Source organism: Antechinus flavipes, chromosome 2, assembly GCF_016432865.1.
Source record: "Antechinus flavipes isolate AdamAnt ecotype Samford, QLD, Australia chromosome 2, AdamAnt_v2, whole genome shotgun sequence".
Classification (NCBI taxonomy): domain Eukaryota; kingdom Metazoa; phylum Chordata; class Mammalia; order Dasyuromorphia; family Dasyuridae; genus Antechinus; species Antechinus flavipes.
The window spans coordinates 636,404,295-636,420,182 of record NC_067399.1 but is presented as its reverse complement, the minus strand read 5'-3'; the positions used below and the strand labels follow the sequence as shown (position 1 = coordinate 636,420,182).

The following is a 15,888-nucleotide window of genomic DNA, read 5'->3' as shown; positions in this document are numbered from 1 at the left end:
TCTTTGAGAGCAAAGATTTCATTCTGTTCTGTCTCCAGTGGCGAGTACACAGTAGGCATTTAATAAATGCTGCTCCCCTAAAAGCACGTTTTCTCTTCTAACTTGCCAAGTCTGCCCGGCTCTGGGGTTAGAAATTATGTAACCAAAAGCTTGCTCTAATTGTGTACAGAGTAAGAGTAAATAGGATGTGAGAGAGCTCTCTGACATCTATTATTTTTGCTGCCCCCCCCTTTTTTAGAGGGGGAAGCTGAGTTCTAAATAAGCAAGATATTCCTCCCAGAACAAATAAAGAGCATGAGAATTTAGATCAGGTGCTGCAGAAACAGCCTCATCACAAGCTACTCTGAATTTTTAAGACTGAAGAAGAATTACGGATCAATAAAACAACTAAACCACAGGGGGAGTGGACATGTAGTGGAGAGACCATTCTAGATAGAAAAAAAAACCTCACAAAGTCGGAAAGGACCCCAGAAGTCACGTACCCCCACCTGTTATGTGACCAAGAATTACTCCCACCACACTTCCAACAGATTACCACCTCGTTCTCATTTTTAGGGGTAGCACTTTAAGGGCCTGGAGTTCAAATCTGGTCAGATATGACCAAGAAAGTTATTTAATCTCTAATTGCCTCAGTTTCTTCATCTATAAAATGGGAATAATAATAGCACCAATCTCTAAAGGTTATTATTATGAGGATCAAATGAAATAATATCTGTAAAGCCAAACTCAGCACAATAGCTGGCACATAGGTGCTTAATAAATGCTTATTCAATCCCCACTTTACTTTACTTGAAAACCTTAAGTGAGAAACAATTCTTATCTCTGGGCCGTTTGAGTTAATAGAAAATTTTCTCAGCCTAAACCCATTTGTAAAAATAATCGTTCCCCCACTGTTCCCATCTCCACCCTCTGGCACCGAGCAGAGTAAAGTCACTGCCCGTTCCACACGGAAGTCCTGCAAATTCTTTTAGCCAGTCATTCTACCCATCCCTTTTCCAGTCTAAACAGTCCCTGTAATTCCTTTTCTTGGGACACAGTCTGATCACTTCCTTCATAAAATAAGAGAACCTTCACCTTATCAAGTACACACCTGCCGTAACCAATCTCAGTCAGTCTCAGATGCGCTGCTGCTTTGGGGTGGTGACGAGTTCGTGGTCCACTAAAACCCCCCGATCTTTTTGAAACCTATTGTGTTCTAGAAAGGCCTTAATTCTCCCCGCACTTACGCAGACCCACGGGTGCTTCAGTGCTTGGTCAGCTGTGATACGCTTGGCAGGGTTTATCGTCAGCATCTGGTTGATTAAATTCTTGGCTTCGGGAGTCACAGTGTCCCACTCTGGCGACGGAAACTAGGGAAGGAGAGATGGGGAAACATGAGCAATGTGCCCGAGCTGGCAGGAGGGCTTCTCCTCCCTGCCTCAGTTTTCCCCACCCTCTATGGGGTCCGGTCCACGGGGGCAGCACAGAAAGAATCAGACATTAAGCATTATGTGTTCCAGTGCCTCCAGAACACCAATGGCCAAAGACTCCAGACCCGGGAGGGAAAGAAAGCCACGTGGATGAGGGAAGGCGAAGTGACAGAGAGAAGATGTCCAGGGATTCTTTCCTTCGTTCAGGCTGTGGGGCTGCAGCCTCGGGCAGAGGCTGGGGGAGGACAGGGCCCCATCTGGCCCTCCGAAGGTAGCCCACAGACGGGACACGGGAGCAGGAGCGGTCTCAGCCACCGTCCGCCCGGAGCCACAGCCCTCTGCTCCTCAGGCCCCTTTTTCCTTCCCCTCAGGCCCCCTCCTCTCAGCATGTGCTTACGTCATAGGCTCCAGCTTTGATCTGCTGATACAGTTTGTGCTGATCCTCATCCCAGAAGGGAGGGTATCCCACCAGAAGTATGTACAAGATCACACCTGGGGGAAGACACAGAGCACAAACGGAACTAGGGCTGGCTGCCACCCCAAGACACAGGCGGGGGGTGACCCAGGCTACAGTCCCTCAGCAAACTGGCAGCCAAGTCGAGGTTAGAACTCCTCAGATTTAACATATAGTTTAACATGTATAACATATATTGGATATATGGGGGGGAGAGGGGGAGAAGGGGAAAATCTGAACCCAAGGCTATGCAAGGGTCAATGTTGACAAATTATCCGTGCGTATGTTTTGAAAATAAAAAGCTTAAAAAAAAACTCATCAGAGATGGATGAGTGGTATGTGCATGTGTGTATATATATAATCCATACATGTGTGAATGAGTCTATAGAATTATCTCAGTAAGGAAGGGGAAAAGCATTTATGAAGCACCTACTATGTTCCACTTTACAAATATTTTCTCATCTGAAAGGAAATTCTCATCACCACTTTAAGGCTGTGCTCCTTAATTCACCTTTTTCGGAGGGGTGCAGGAAGTGGGGAACTGAGACAACTGGCCCAGGTGGCAGAGAGATGTTTACTCTTGCATTTAGCATTTATACAATTTGTATTCAATAGAACCAACTCCCTGGTCTTGTTAGAGCAAAGAATCCAATACAAGACAGCAAGTGAACCTTCTCTGTTCAATTGGTTAGAGAGTTATGAGGGTTGGTCTCCCCTGGACATTTGAGTGAGCTTCCTCCATTCAAATGTCACTAACTGGCCCCCATTCATTCCCCCCTTTTCAATGCTCCTGGAAACTAAGGCTGCTCACACTCACAGCTGAGTGTGTTAAAGGGGCTTACCACAGGCCCAGATATCCACAGGTTTTCCATAGGGATCTTTTCTCAAGACTTCAGGGGACAGATACCCTGGTGTTCCAGCAAAGCCTGCGTTGGGGGAAAAAGGCACTGGTCCACACGTGTCTGCCTCCCAAACCACATAGGCGGGGCCCTCGTTCCCCACTGCCCAGGCCTGGGACTTTTTCTGACTCTGCATCAGAGACAGAGAAAGACTCAGCTTCTGGATGGAGCCAGTAAGACAAGAAGGGCATCAATCAGAATCAAGGACTAGGGGCACCCGCAATTTCCTGCTCATTCCCCCAGAGTGTTCTTTGGGGGAACATCGTCTCCCCAGAGTGGAAGGAAGACAGAACTGTAAGGCTCTGGACACAGAGAGACTGGGTGCCCTGGGGATGTAAGAAATCCTGGAGTTTCAGCTCCTGTTCTGCCGGATGGGCAGAGAGGGAAAAGGGATCCCACGAAGGGGGGACCACCCCCTTACCGAACCAAGCCTGCTGATCTCCCTGCACCTCAATGGCCAGTCCAAAGTCAGCCAGTTTGACAGCAGCACCCTTGCATTTACTCGCCAGCAGAAGGTTCTCGGGCTAAAGAGGAAGGAGAGAGAAATTTGTAATGACTCAGCCCTCAGGGCCCCCCCAGATCTGCTCTTCACACGACCTACAGGGGGAGCAGAGGAGAGTGAACTCTGCAACCCAATCGAAGAGCATCCTGCATCCTGCATCCATCTCCCAGCCACCCGAGCGCTCCCAGGGCTCGACACCAGATGGCGCCCGGATGCCGCAAGGTACCGCTACAGCAGGCACGGAGTCAGTACCTTGAGGTCACGATGCACGATGTCATGCTGGTGGATGTGGTTGACGCTCTCTAGGATCTGATGAATACAGTGGCTGAGAAAGCAAATGGGAAAGAAAGAAGGACGCGAGGTTAGACCGCAGTCACTGCAAGACACATCACTGCCCTCCCCCAAAGCTCATGACCCCATCCCCGGAGACCCTCTGAAACGACAGCATCCTCGGCCAGATCCTGGGGGGCACAAGAGCCAAGTCACCTCTCCCCGCCTCCAACCTGCCTCTGGCTGTGCTCTGTGTGTGTGACAAAGTGCTCAATCTGACAAAAAGTCCTCCCCAAGCCCGAAGCCCGTGCCCAAGCTCCCCCGTATTCCTTCCCGCTTGAACATTCTGGGTGTCTGTCTGCTCTGTGGCAGTAAATATTTACCGAATGAATCAGCAGTTCTCCAAGTACAGCCCAGGACTAAGGAGACCGGGAGATTAAAAACTATTTTCATAATAATATGAAGTTGTTTTCATTTCTAACACAGTTTAAATATCAATAGCTACAACTCACGCAAATAAAAGCTCTTTGGGAGAGGGGAGGTCTGCAATAATTTTAGGAATTGCTGGAGAGAATGAATGAGAAAACGTCCGAGCACCTACTAGGAGGAAGGCAGGGTGCCAGGTGCTGTAGCAAACGGCCCCTGCTTAGATCAGTGGGAGAGATAAGATCGTCGCTAATAAGAATTATTAACCAGTGTTGTTCCATTTTCTACTGGCAGCGTAGCATAGTAGACTGCATGACAGACTCGGGAGGGAGGAAGACTCAAATTCGGCCTCAAACACGGGAGTAGCCGTGGGATTCTGGGCAGATCATTTAATCACTCCGAGCTTCAATTTCCTCATCTTTAAAAGGACGGTAAGAATAGCACCCACTTTACAGGCTCGCTGGCAAGACTGATTGAGACATACAAAGTGCTTCACGGGCCCTAAACGTGAGCCGTGTAGAGCATGATGAGCTGTAACACAAAATGCCCGATGAGACCTGCAAACAGAGCCCAACGGAGGGAAGGAAAGGTCCCGGGGATGTTTTTGTTTAGGGGTAAAAAACCAGCTCAGGGCTCAATCAACATTCAGTGATTTCATTCTCTTCATCTAGCATGATCGGCTCTCAATCACCCTGACTTGCTCCACCTGCGTTTCAGACTTCAAGTGGTTCTCTGAATCGAGGAATTTTAGGCATCCCGTCCTACCCACCAGACTACATATTCCCACGACTGGTCAGGGAGTGCCCAGAGAACAAGGGGGTGGCGTCCAAAGCCCGGGACAGGCTTGTTGGCACCTGGGCTGGGACAGGGGGCCTCTGATGTGGGTCCTTTCCCCTAGGCAAACTTGACTTCCAGTTTCTCACGTCAAAAACCGCCATTGGGACTCCCACCAGAGACAAGAGGCTCTGCAGAAACCTACGACACACAGAACAGGCTGCAGGGCCAGACAAGGAGGCTACTCCCTGCTCTCTCCACAAAAATGTATAATTAGAACAGAGCTGGGCCGGCAGAGAGCCTTCTGGCCAAAAATGGCAAAAGTGTGAAGTGTCCCAGCTGAGCCAGGCCAAGCCCACTGGCACCGTCATCCCCCCACACTCCCCCCTCAGGGCTCCCCCCCCCAACCCCAGAGGCTTCCAGGGCTATCTCTCTCCTCCCTTTTTCTCTCAGCCCCCTCCCCCCGGGGTCCCAGGCCATCCCCACTGGCACTAGAATTTATCTTCCCATTTGAGATTCTTTCTTGTGGCTTAAGCATCTGAAATTATTCCACGAGCCTCAAGAAACTCTTTATCTCCTCAAGAAATGGCCAGAACGATCCCGAGATCCAAATAAGCCAGAGGCAGAGCCAGGCTGTGGGAAGAACGCAATCACACCAAACCTGGAAGTGCCGGGAAGGGGACCAAGGGAAGAGTCCAGACAAGGAGGCTGGACACAACATCTGCACTGGAAAGATTTGAACACCTGGACACCAGAGCGATCTCCAGGAAGAAGAAAAGCCCTTTTATCAAGAAGCTCTTAGGGTGATAAGACCTCGCTCCAGAGGGCAAGATGCGGATTCAGCAGCTGGCCACAGTGGTCAGAAAACATAGCAGACCAGAAGTCTCAGAGATACACTCTTAGGCCGATTCATTCATTCAATATTCATTCAATGAAAACATTTATTAAGGGCCTACTAGATGCAAGGCACTGTGCTAAGGTCCCAGGGTTAAAAATGAAGATAAAAACGAAATAGGCTTTCAGTCCATTGGGGAGGGATGGGTATTAGAACATGTTCACCATAAATAAAAGATTTATACCAGTTCATCTTAATCTTCATTAGACTGTGAGTTGCTCTTGTGCATCTATTTGTATTTCTAACATTTAGCACAGTGCTTGGCTCATACTGTGTGCTTATAAAGGCCTACTAATTTATTAATTAATTTTCTTGGGTTTTTTCCCTTTTTTATTTTTAATTAAAAAATATATAATATATGAAACATATTATATAAGTATATATATTATATAAACTATATAAATCATATATATTATGTAAAGTATATAAATATAATATATAATAAATATAAATACAAATAAAATTAAAAATTTAAATGTAAAAATTGTTTCTTAGTTTTCATCATTTACTTTTATAATATTTCGATTTCCATTTTTTCTCCCTCCTCCCTTCCCAAGGCGGCAATCAATCTGATTAGGTTACGTATATACAATCATACTGAACATATTTCCACAACTAACTTTTTTGAGGAAATGTGGGGAACAATCAGAAAAGGTCTCACGTAGAAGTAACACTTGAGACACATTTTGAAGCTCTGGATTTTAAGGATAAAAGTCAAAAGGCATAGGGAGGTGTGGACAGACAGAATGAGAGATGGGAGATGCAATGATGTGCACAAGGAACAACAAAAAAGCCAGTTTGGCAAAAAAACTAGAAAGCCTAGAAAGATAAGTTGGAGCCAGACTTGGAAGGGCTTTAAAGAAGCAGTCTGCATCTTTCCTAAAGGCAATAGGGAGCCATTGAAGATTCTTAAGCACGAGTGTCCCAGGCAGACAATGTGCTTTAGAAATAGAATGCTCATGTGGCAAACAGGCAAAGAATGGCTCCTTGAGGACATGGATCTTATCTTACTTATCTCTTTGTTCTACATCCTGCCTCCCACAGTGTCTTGAACTTATCAAGGGCTTAATAGTTCACTATCTGTAGTCTTAGAATGGCTGCTCTACACAGGACGCACATTGGAAGAGGGCATTTCTAGGAAAATGGGACTAAAATCTGGTTAGGCAAGCTTCAAGTTAAGTTTACACTCCTGCCACAGAACCGATGACCCTTCTTTTGTGACAAAGAACCATTTATTTTTCCCGTTTGATACAGACCTGAGATTTCATCAGGGCATATACAGCAATAGCGTCCAAAGCCGACTGGCAACTTCTTCAGAACTTTTAAGTCTCAGCAAGTTATCTGGGCACTCGGAAGCTGCCCGTGAGCATATAACACGTTAGAGGTGGGCTGAACTTGAACTCGACTCCTCCTGATCTCAAAGCTGGCCCCTAACTTTATCACAGCTGATTCAGTGAGGAAAATCACCCGGGCCACCAAGAGTGACAGCAAAATCCGCTGAGCTCCGAACCCAAAGAGCCCGAGCCGCAGGGAGTTCGCTAAATGCTGCAGGAAAAAAGCTGCATCTTTATTAACTGCTGCTCACCTGGCATCGGCTTCACTGTAGTACTCTCTGGCTACAATGTCTTCAAACAGCTCCCCGCCGGTAACGCTGCAACCCAACAAGAGGGAGCGAGATGGAGTTAGAGGAGCCAGACATCGCGGTCCCAAATCCCAGGACGGGCAGGGAGGAATCAATCCACTTGGGCACACCTGCTTCCAGCAGAACCCAGACCATCCGGGCTGGTTATCTCTGCCAGCTCTATTCCTTTACAGATGGCCCCGTTCCACTCTCGGAGAGTCTGGAGACTGAACTACCTAGGACTCAGCACAGTGCCTGGCCCAGTGGGGGCTTAATCACCTTCTCATTGATTACCTTCACTTCAGTCCCATTTCTATGACCTTCACATCGTTCAGGAGGGCCGGAAGGAAACAAGATGGGCACCTGAGGGGAAGCACCTGGCCTGTCCCCAAAAATAACACCCGTGAATAAATCCGGAGTGACAAAATTCCCCAGTGAAAAAAGGGGTAAGAAAGTTTCCAGGAAAACCCACTTGGAGCCATGACTAAGAAAGGCCAATTTGCTTCCTTCTAGACTTTTTGGCAGGGGGTGACAGCCACAGCTTTCAACTGCGTGGGGAACTCCATCCACCAGTACTGATCACTGCTGCTGGCTACATCAGTCTGAATCTTGGGAGACTGCTTGGGCGCTGAGAGATTAAACAGCTAAGATGTCGCAGGAGCGGTCTTCCTGGCTAGCCCAAAGCCTCCATCTCCTTTGGAGAATTAAAAGTGTAAAAGGTCTTTGTAAACCCTTCCTCCCCCCAAAAACCAGGGAGCAGGAAATGCAAAAAGAGCTATATATTTATCTATCTCATCTATTTATTTACTTCTGTAAATAAATCTGTGATTATAATGGCGTAGGGAACTCTTGGGAAGGAAAGTCCCTCTACCAATGTAGGTCAACACCTTCTCTGCAACATATAGTTTTGGAGAGCTGCCGGGGAGCACTTTAAAAATTCCATGATTGCCCAGGGTCACAAATTCAGTATGTGTCAGAGGCGGCATCTGAACCCAGGACACCGACTCGGCTCTCTCTCTAGACAATAAACGTTATGCTAGTCCCTTCTGTTTCCTGGGCAAAAAAAAGGGGGGGACCCTCTAAGGAGACCACTTTCCCATCATCTTCTGGAGTCACGAGTTCCAAGCCTTTATCTTAAGGAGGGAAAGGAGTGGAGTGGAGGGAACCGCCCAAATGCTTCTGATGGGGGCACTGGCACTGCCAAGCAAAGGGGCACTTACAGGTCAAAGACGAGGTAGTGGAAACCTTCTTCAGAAATACTGTCATGGAGGCGCACTGTAAAAGAGACAGCGAGAGAGGGGTTAGCGAGAAAGGAGACTCAGGGAGTCTTTTGGGGGAGACGCGCTTGCTCTCTCTTCCTTCTCCTTGCCCGTGTCCTTGCTTCCCTCCATCCTGGCACTCCATCAAAGGAGCTGTACAAGTGATAGGAGATAATAAGATCTCACCTCTCACCAGAGCTCACCCATGCTGGGTTCCAAGTCGAAGGAGAGGAGCGCAATCCACTACAACAAAGAATCCGCAACAAGCCAGAACACGGAGGCAAAGCCAAGAGATGGAAGATTTGGACAGACAGGGAAAAAGAAAAAGGAAAGTCTACTCCATAGAGTAAGAGGAGCCCTCTGGGAGAACTGGGAGCGGGAGAAGGAGAAAATCTGATAACTTAAAAAAAAAATACATCAATAATTTAAAAAAAGAGATGCAGAGGAAAAATGGTTCTCTTCTTCTTTCTTGCTTCTGGGGATCATATCTTACCTGTTCTCACAACTCTACTGCAGAGGACCCTCAAACCTACATCCTGACCGCTCAGCTGAGCCCAGCCCTGAATTTTTAGCTGCCTGCCAGCATCTCGAACTCCCTGTGTTCTGACTCAATCCAACAACGAGCAATTATTAAGTCACTATTGTGTGCCAGGCACTAAGCTGGGGACACAAAGTCTCTGTCCTTGGGGAGTTTACAATCTGTCAAAACTATCCCCCCACCCAACCTGCTCCTATGCTCCAAGCCGCCCTGCTTCTATGAACATCAATGCCATTCTCCCAGTAACCGAGCCTTGAAAGCTGCAATTCTCCCCTCTCTTGCTTCTCACAGCCAACCTTTGGCCAAGCCCCTTTGGTTCTGACTTTATCTCTTCCATTTATACTTGTGCATGGTTCACTTCTCTTGCCCAGGCTGGGGATTGTTATAATAAACTGAATTCTCTGCCTCTAGCCTTTCCCCTTTGCAATTCTTCCAAAAGGAAACTTCATAATATGTAAGGCTGAGTTATTTATTTGTTCCAAAAAGACAAAAAGCAAAACAACCCCCCCTCCCCAAATATAATCTCCTCAGCCTGGCATTCAAGGCCCGGACTCCAAATGCACCGTGCTTCCTCCACCTTATTTCACAGTCTATGCTCCAGTCCAACTGGTTTACTTACTCTTCTGGAACCTCAATCTTTCCTTTTTCTCTATCCATGCATTGCTAGGTCCCTCCCTCCCCCTAATCCTTAGAATGCGCTTCCTCCATATTTCTGTCTGATGAAATCTTCCCTCTTTAATTCTGGTGCCATCACCTCCCTCAAGAAGTCTTTCCTGACTTCCCTGTCTCCACCCCCATCCTTCTGCTCGAGAGGATCCGTCCCTCCTTCAGTTTTTCATGCTGTGATTTGAGATACAAATACAGAACAAGAGGGATCTATTCCCATTGTAACTCATTGTAACCCGTCTCATGGATATTAGTGTACACGTCTCACCCTCCCCGTAGTCCGCAGGCTCCTTGAGGAGAGAGACAATGTCACATCTTAATCTCTGGATTTCCAGAAACTAGTTCAGTGTCCTTGTCCACGACATGCCCTAAAGTAAATGTTTGCTCTTGAATATTAGCAGAAAAGCAGACAGGGAAATGGCAGAGATGCGAAAAGCAAAATGTAGCTAAGAACTGGGCAAGAACGCCATGGGAGTGAGCTTATGAAAGGGAAAACCAAAATGCTAACTAGGATCAGGAGATAATAAAAGAACACGGGAAAGGGAGGAGAATTATGGGAAGGGGGTGAGAAGTGGGAAAAAATCCAGATCACTCGGGGCAAAGGACAATCAAACACATCGTTGGGCATCTGAAAAAAGAGCCGGGGCAGCCCTTGAGCAGCAGCAGATAGCCAAGGCAACAGGGCAAGATGTCCAAAAAAGATAGACAAAGTGTAAAGATGAAGCGGAGAAGCCGAGGATCCCTTTCCTCTCCCCATCCCCCACATCTCCTGGGCCAAGAACCAAGCTAGTCTCTCTCCAGCCTCGTGCCCACAAAGCCACCTCTGGGTAGGCTGCCAAGCCCCGATCATCATTCTGATGGAAGCGTCACCTAAGTAAGCTCTTGGGTTAAACTCCCTGGGTGCCCCTCCCCTCTTGGACCAAAGATGGATCCTCTCCTTTGGGCTCCTTCTCCTCCTGAGCTCTTTGAGGGAGGCAGGCTTTGCCCTGGGCCCCACAGGGTGTCCCTCCCTGGTTCTGGAAGGCAAAGGGAATTGCTCAACAGCTCCTAAACTCCACCAGGAAAGTTCTTGGCCAGGGGTGCAAAATCCGGAGGAGCCACTCTGACGAAGGCTGCGGGCCCAGGACTACCGAGAGCCCCAATACTGACTGCTGCATAGTTTTACAAGAGGCTGCTTGCCAAAGCTCTTGCATGTGTTTTTTATCAGGAGATCCCTGGGAGGGAAGAGAACGGGAAAGAACAGGTATCACCCCCATTTCAGAAATGACTGGATAACTCGTTCAAGGTCAAACAGAATTGAGGCTATACTAGAGATCTCCAAAAACTTAACAGGGAGCTTGCTCGCTCCTCAAATTTAATCCAAAATCACAAATCGTGCCCAAAGCTCAAAAATCAGCCGGCATTTATTACATGCCTAGGGTGTGCCCGAGGAACTACTGATCATCCAGCTCATTTTCTCTCCTCCTCCTGGAGGGGACGGATGGCAGGTACCATTCATCCTAAGGGACAGGCAATAATATCCTGCTCCTCAAAGACAGCCCGGGGCTAAGTCTGCCTTGCCTCCATTCTTAATTGAAAGCTACCCCTTTCAAGGTCAGCAGAGAAAGAAGAAGGTGTTCTAGACAGTTGGATGTATAACCCTCATATTTTGCTTCCCTCATGACCTCGAACAAGAGCAACAGCAGTAGTGCTGATGTAACACTTTAAGGTTTGAAAAGTGCTTGACAAATATCACTTTATTTTATACAGCTCTGGGAGGTGGGTACCATCAATAATCCCATTTTACAGATGAGGCAACCAAGGCAGACAAGAGGTTAAATGTTAGTTTAACACACAGCTGATGAGTGTCAGAGGGCAGATTCAAATTCGGATCTTGCTGACCCCTGCTGTACCACCTATAGTAAATTAACAGCTAATTATTATTAGCTAACACTGATAGGGGGCCTTGAGGATTCGGAAGCACTTTACATATGTTATCTCTTCCGATGCTCACGACAATCCTGGTAAAGTCGGTGCTATTATTATCCCCGTTTTATAGATGAGGAAACCGAGGCGGCGGACCGCTGCGTGATTTCCTCAGGGTCACCCAGCCAGCGGCAGATAAATGAGGAGGGGGTTCCGATTCAGGCGTCCCGACTCCAGACCTCACACCCACCTGTCACGCCTCCTCCCCCCATCCCTTCTCCCAGCCCTTTCGAGCAGGAGGCACACTATTCAGTGGTTCCTCCAAATTCGTGCCTTCTGCTAAGTGTGGCTGTGGCAGCTGCTCTCACTGCTTCCAAAAGGCCTTTCCCATTTAATTAAAAATTCGCTATTAAAAAGCATTAAAGTGTGTAATACAAATAATCCCCTGGAAATCATCTGTCCCAGAAGCTAATGACCAGCTTCGTTAGAACGGTGACTAACAGTGGCAGGACGGGGAGCTGACAGACCAGCAGGGACCGCTGCAATCGGGCAGGCTCAGGGGATTACTGCAGAAAGGCGCCGCCTCCTCCTCCCCCTCACTTGGGGATCCCACTCACCCGGAGCTGAGAGCCCGGGACCCCTCCCATCAGCTCTGCACACAGCCCGCCAGGGGAGCCTGGGAACCCGCAGAGATGCCCAGGCACCGGTGGGCAGCCCCCACCCCCGCCTGGCCCGGGGGGAGCACAAGGGCCAACCAAAGGGCCCTCCCTGGGATCTCTGATTCAGAGCTGGGGGAACCTTAAGCTAAGATCCTCATTTTATGGATGAGGAAACAGACACCCAGAGAGTTGATAAAACTTGCCCAAGATTACGTGGGTAGTAAATGGCAGTTAGCATTTGAACCTCAGTACAAATGCCTTTTTTGGTCCAGTAGACAGAGCGTCGGGCCTGGAGACGGGAAGACCCGAGTTCACCCCTTTCCCATTAAAAGACAAACAAGGCTGATCAATCCATTGCCTTTCAAGGGCAGGGACTGGGGAACGGAAGAGACCCAAGCTCAAATTCACTCTTAGACACTTCTTGGCTGTGTGATCCTGAGCAAGTCACTTAATTTCTGCCTCTTTTCTTCAAACATAAAATAGGGATAATAAGAAATCCACTTCCCAACATTGTAAAGATCAAATGAAACCACCGTAAAGTGCTTAACACAGTGCATGGCACACAGTAAGCACTATTTAAATGCTAGCTTTTGCTACTAGCTATTATTAGCTGTGCGACCCTGGACAAGCCCCTTAAGCTGTTTGTCTCAGTTTCCTCATCTATAAAATGGGCATAATAATAGCACCTATCTTCCAGGGTTGTTGCTAAAATCAAAGAAATGATAGTCATTGTAAAGCACTTAGCACCTATTAGGTGCTACATAAATGTTAGCTCAATATTAGCTATTATTACTTTTTTTTTTTTTACTGCATCACAGTTGCCTATAATCTTTTAGGGTAGAGATTTTTTAACCTAAGATTCATGAACTTAAAAAAAAAGACTGATAATTACATTTCAATATAATCAGTTCCTTTGTACTCTTGTATTTTATACCTTGAAAAACATCATTCTGAGAAGGGGCCCAAGGCGTCCATGACACACAATCACCACATGAAGAACCAAATGAAGAAGATTAAGCACCTACTACGTGCTTGGAGAAGGAAAATGGCTCTGGTATCTTTGCCAAGAAAACCCCAAATGGGGTCATGAAGCGCCGGACACGACTGAACAACAGCATCCGTGTCAGGCATTGAGCAGCAAGCAGAAAGGAGGCGAAGGCAAAAACAGGTTGCCTCCCCCACTCTCGTCCCATTTAAAGCAAGGACTTTAGACTCCCTGGTTTTGCAAGCCAATCGGCTGCCACTGCTGGGGCTGCTCCTTCTCCCCCCATGCCCCGGCACCGGGCTCCCTCTCTAACTGAGGAAGGAGTCATCTCCCGTGTTCCCTGTCCTGTCGTGGGCAGTCTCAGACACCAGGATTCCAGCATCCTAGGGGGGTGTTTATAGTATTTCAGCAACAAACATAACTATTTTTCTTTAAACTGTTAAAGAAAAAAGAAAGCAAAAAAAAACGATCCTCAGAGGCTGGCCAAGTCCCCAAATGGCTCTGCCTGATGTTGCCAAGCTCGTCCCCACGCTGCGTAGGCTTGCGGACTGACAGAGCCCCGGCCCAGAGTGGGACGCTCCTGCTCACGGCTCTCCTGACAGGCGTCCCCATCTCTGCTAACGAGCCTCGGTCAGAACAAAAGGTGGGGATGCCGCCCGCTGGGCTCCCCAGCCGCCAGGGGCTCGCCGCCTTGCTGGGGGGACCAGGAGCTCCGAGCAGGGAGAGCTTCGGGGTAAAGGCAGAGAGGGTAGATCCAAGACAGGAAGATCTCGAGTGCTGACCAAAGTGCTGGACACACCAAGAAAAGTAAGGTCCCTGCCGCCCTCCAGGAGCTTAGGTTCCAGCACCACCAACAAAAATCCCCCAAACCACACAGGACGAAATCAATATGGAATAAACAGAAAACAACCCAAAGGGAGGGACGGGGTGGGGGAGAGAATCTGGAAAGACCTCCTGAGACGGTGGGAGTTGAGCTAATGGTAATGGGAGAGAGGGTGGATGGAAGACAGATACAGAGGATCTAAGGGGAGGCAATGTTACTCAGTGCTAAGAGTACTGGCTCAATAGGCAAAGGATCTGGGTTCAAATTCTGCCTCTGACCTCCCTGTATGACCCTAGGAAAAGCACCTTTTTCCCCTGGCCAACGGTCAGAGGTTGGTCTAGCTGCCCTCTGAGGTCATTTCTAAGGCTATGTTCCACCAAGAAAGAGTGCCAGCTTCCCTAGAGGTGACCCCATTTCTGGGGATAGCCGAGTAGCCTTCATAACAGCCCAGGGTACAAATGGAGACAGTGTGCTCCACTCAGATTGTGCTGGTCCCTCAGAACTCCCTTGCTTGCTCCTTTCCAGGGATCCCTTGGAGTTCAGCTGGTAACCAGCAGGTTTCAACTCCTAGGACGGAAAGCAATTCTACCTGGGGAAGAGAGAGTGAGTGGAACATGACTCTCGACCCCCTCCCCGCAAATATACCTGCTGAAACCAGTGCCTCTAAGGCTGCTGACAACTAGCTGCTGAAAAGCTGCTCTCCCTCGCCAGCACCAAAGGGCAGTCCAGTCCTCTGGGATGGCTGAATTGGGGGAGGACGGAGCCAAGAGGGTCACAACCCCTGGAGGATGGGGGCCGAGGCGGAGAGGGAATGAATACGAGGCACTCAGCCACCTCTTCCCCCTTCTACGGGCCAGGTCAGAATCCATGGCAACGTCCCCACGGCTCCCTCGGCCACTGCCACCACATCTCCAAGAGGGGCCCCTTTATAAGCAGGAAACCAAGGCCAGACCTCATCTTCCAGGCCCTCATTCTCAGGCTCATGCCCTCCCCTTCCCCAGCTATTCACATCCCCCCTGGCAACACAAGGCACCAGGAGCAGTCTTGTAATGGGGTCACCGCCAGGCCCACAGATTCTAGCCTTGAAGAGTACCCATCCTGGGCCTTTCCCGGTGCCCTCAGTTACAGGGGCAACTCACACTCTGCCTTCCTTCCATGGGGAGGGGGCTGCCAAATTAAGTTAAAACCAAGTCACACATCTCGGATTTCTATAACTAGAGGTGGACGGTGAGGGAGAAATGGTTAGAAATACACTGAAAATTAGAAGTCCCGATTGTTCTCACCTCATGCCCTTCCTATCTATTTTTTCCCACACCCCTCTTTATTTTTCCTTGATTTTTTAGTGGAACCCCCATCACAGGCAAATTGCAAGGCTCCACCTTCTACACTCTCATCTTTCTCAGTGGAATCATTCATTCATTTTATTTGGGGAAGGGGGGAAATAAGGTTCATAGGCTTAAGGTCAAGAGCTTGAAGGGAATTTAAAACCCACCTTCACCTTTCTCAATGAAATCATTCATTCATTTACTTTATTTGGGGAAGGGGGGAAATAAGGTTCATAGGCCTAAGGTCAAGAGCTTGAAGGGAATTTAAAACCCACCTTCACCTTTCTCAATGAAATCATTCATTCATTTACTTTATTTGGGGAAGGGGGGAAATAAGGTTCATAGGCCTAAAGTCAAGAGCTTGAAGGGAATTTAAAACCCACCTTCACCTTTCTCAATGAAATCATTCATTCATTTACTTTATTTGGGAAAGGGGGGAAGAAAAGGTTCATGGGCCTAAGATCAAGAGCTTGAAAGG

General features: G+C 48.1%; 1 protein-coding gene and 1 long non-coding RNA gene across 45 annotated transcripts in view; one reads left to right on the top strand and one right to left on the bottom strand.

The window, feature by feature from the left end:
- Positions 1 to 15,888, bottom strand: part of CAMK2G (calcium/calmodulin dependent protein kinase II gamma) — a 59,018-nt gene that overhangs the window by 27,279 nt on the left and 15,851 nt on the right. For 43 of the 44 annotated variants that reach the window (XM_051982088.1, XM_051982089.1, XM_051982093.1 and 40 more), the window contains exons 4-10: positions 8,471 to 8,525; positions 7,215 to 7,280; positions 3,517 to 3,589; positions 3,184 to 3,286; positions 2,706 to 2,789; positions 1,807 to 1,901; positions 1,227 to 1,349 (exon numbers count right to left, since the gene is read on the bottom strand). In XM_051982088.1, coding sequence (XP_051838048.1) covers positions 1,227 to 1,349; positions 1,807 to 1,901; positions 2,706 to 2,789; positions 3,184 to 3,286; positions 3,517 to 3,589; positions 7,215 to 7,280; positions 8,471 to 8,525 — 599 coding nt within the window. The remainder of the gene's footprint in view (positions 1 to 1,226; positions 1,350 to 1,806; positions 1,902 to 2,705; positions 2,790 to 3,183; positions 3,287 to 3,516; positions 3,590 to 7,214; positions 7,281 to 8,470; positions 8,526 to 15,888) is intronic. The other variant, XM_051982111.1, reaches the window with a different exon arrangement.
- On the top strand, positions 3,596 to 5,115 carry LOC127551914 (uncharacterized). The gene is made up of 2 exons (XR_007951203.1): positions 3,596 to 4,391; positions 4,632 to 5,115. It is a non-coding gene; the product is annotated as an uncharacterized LOC127551914 (long non-coding RNA).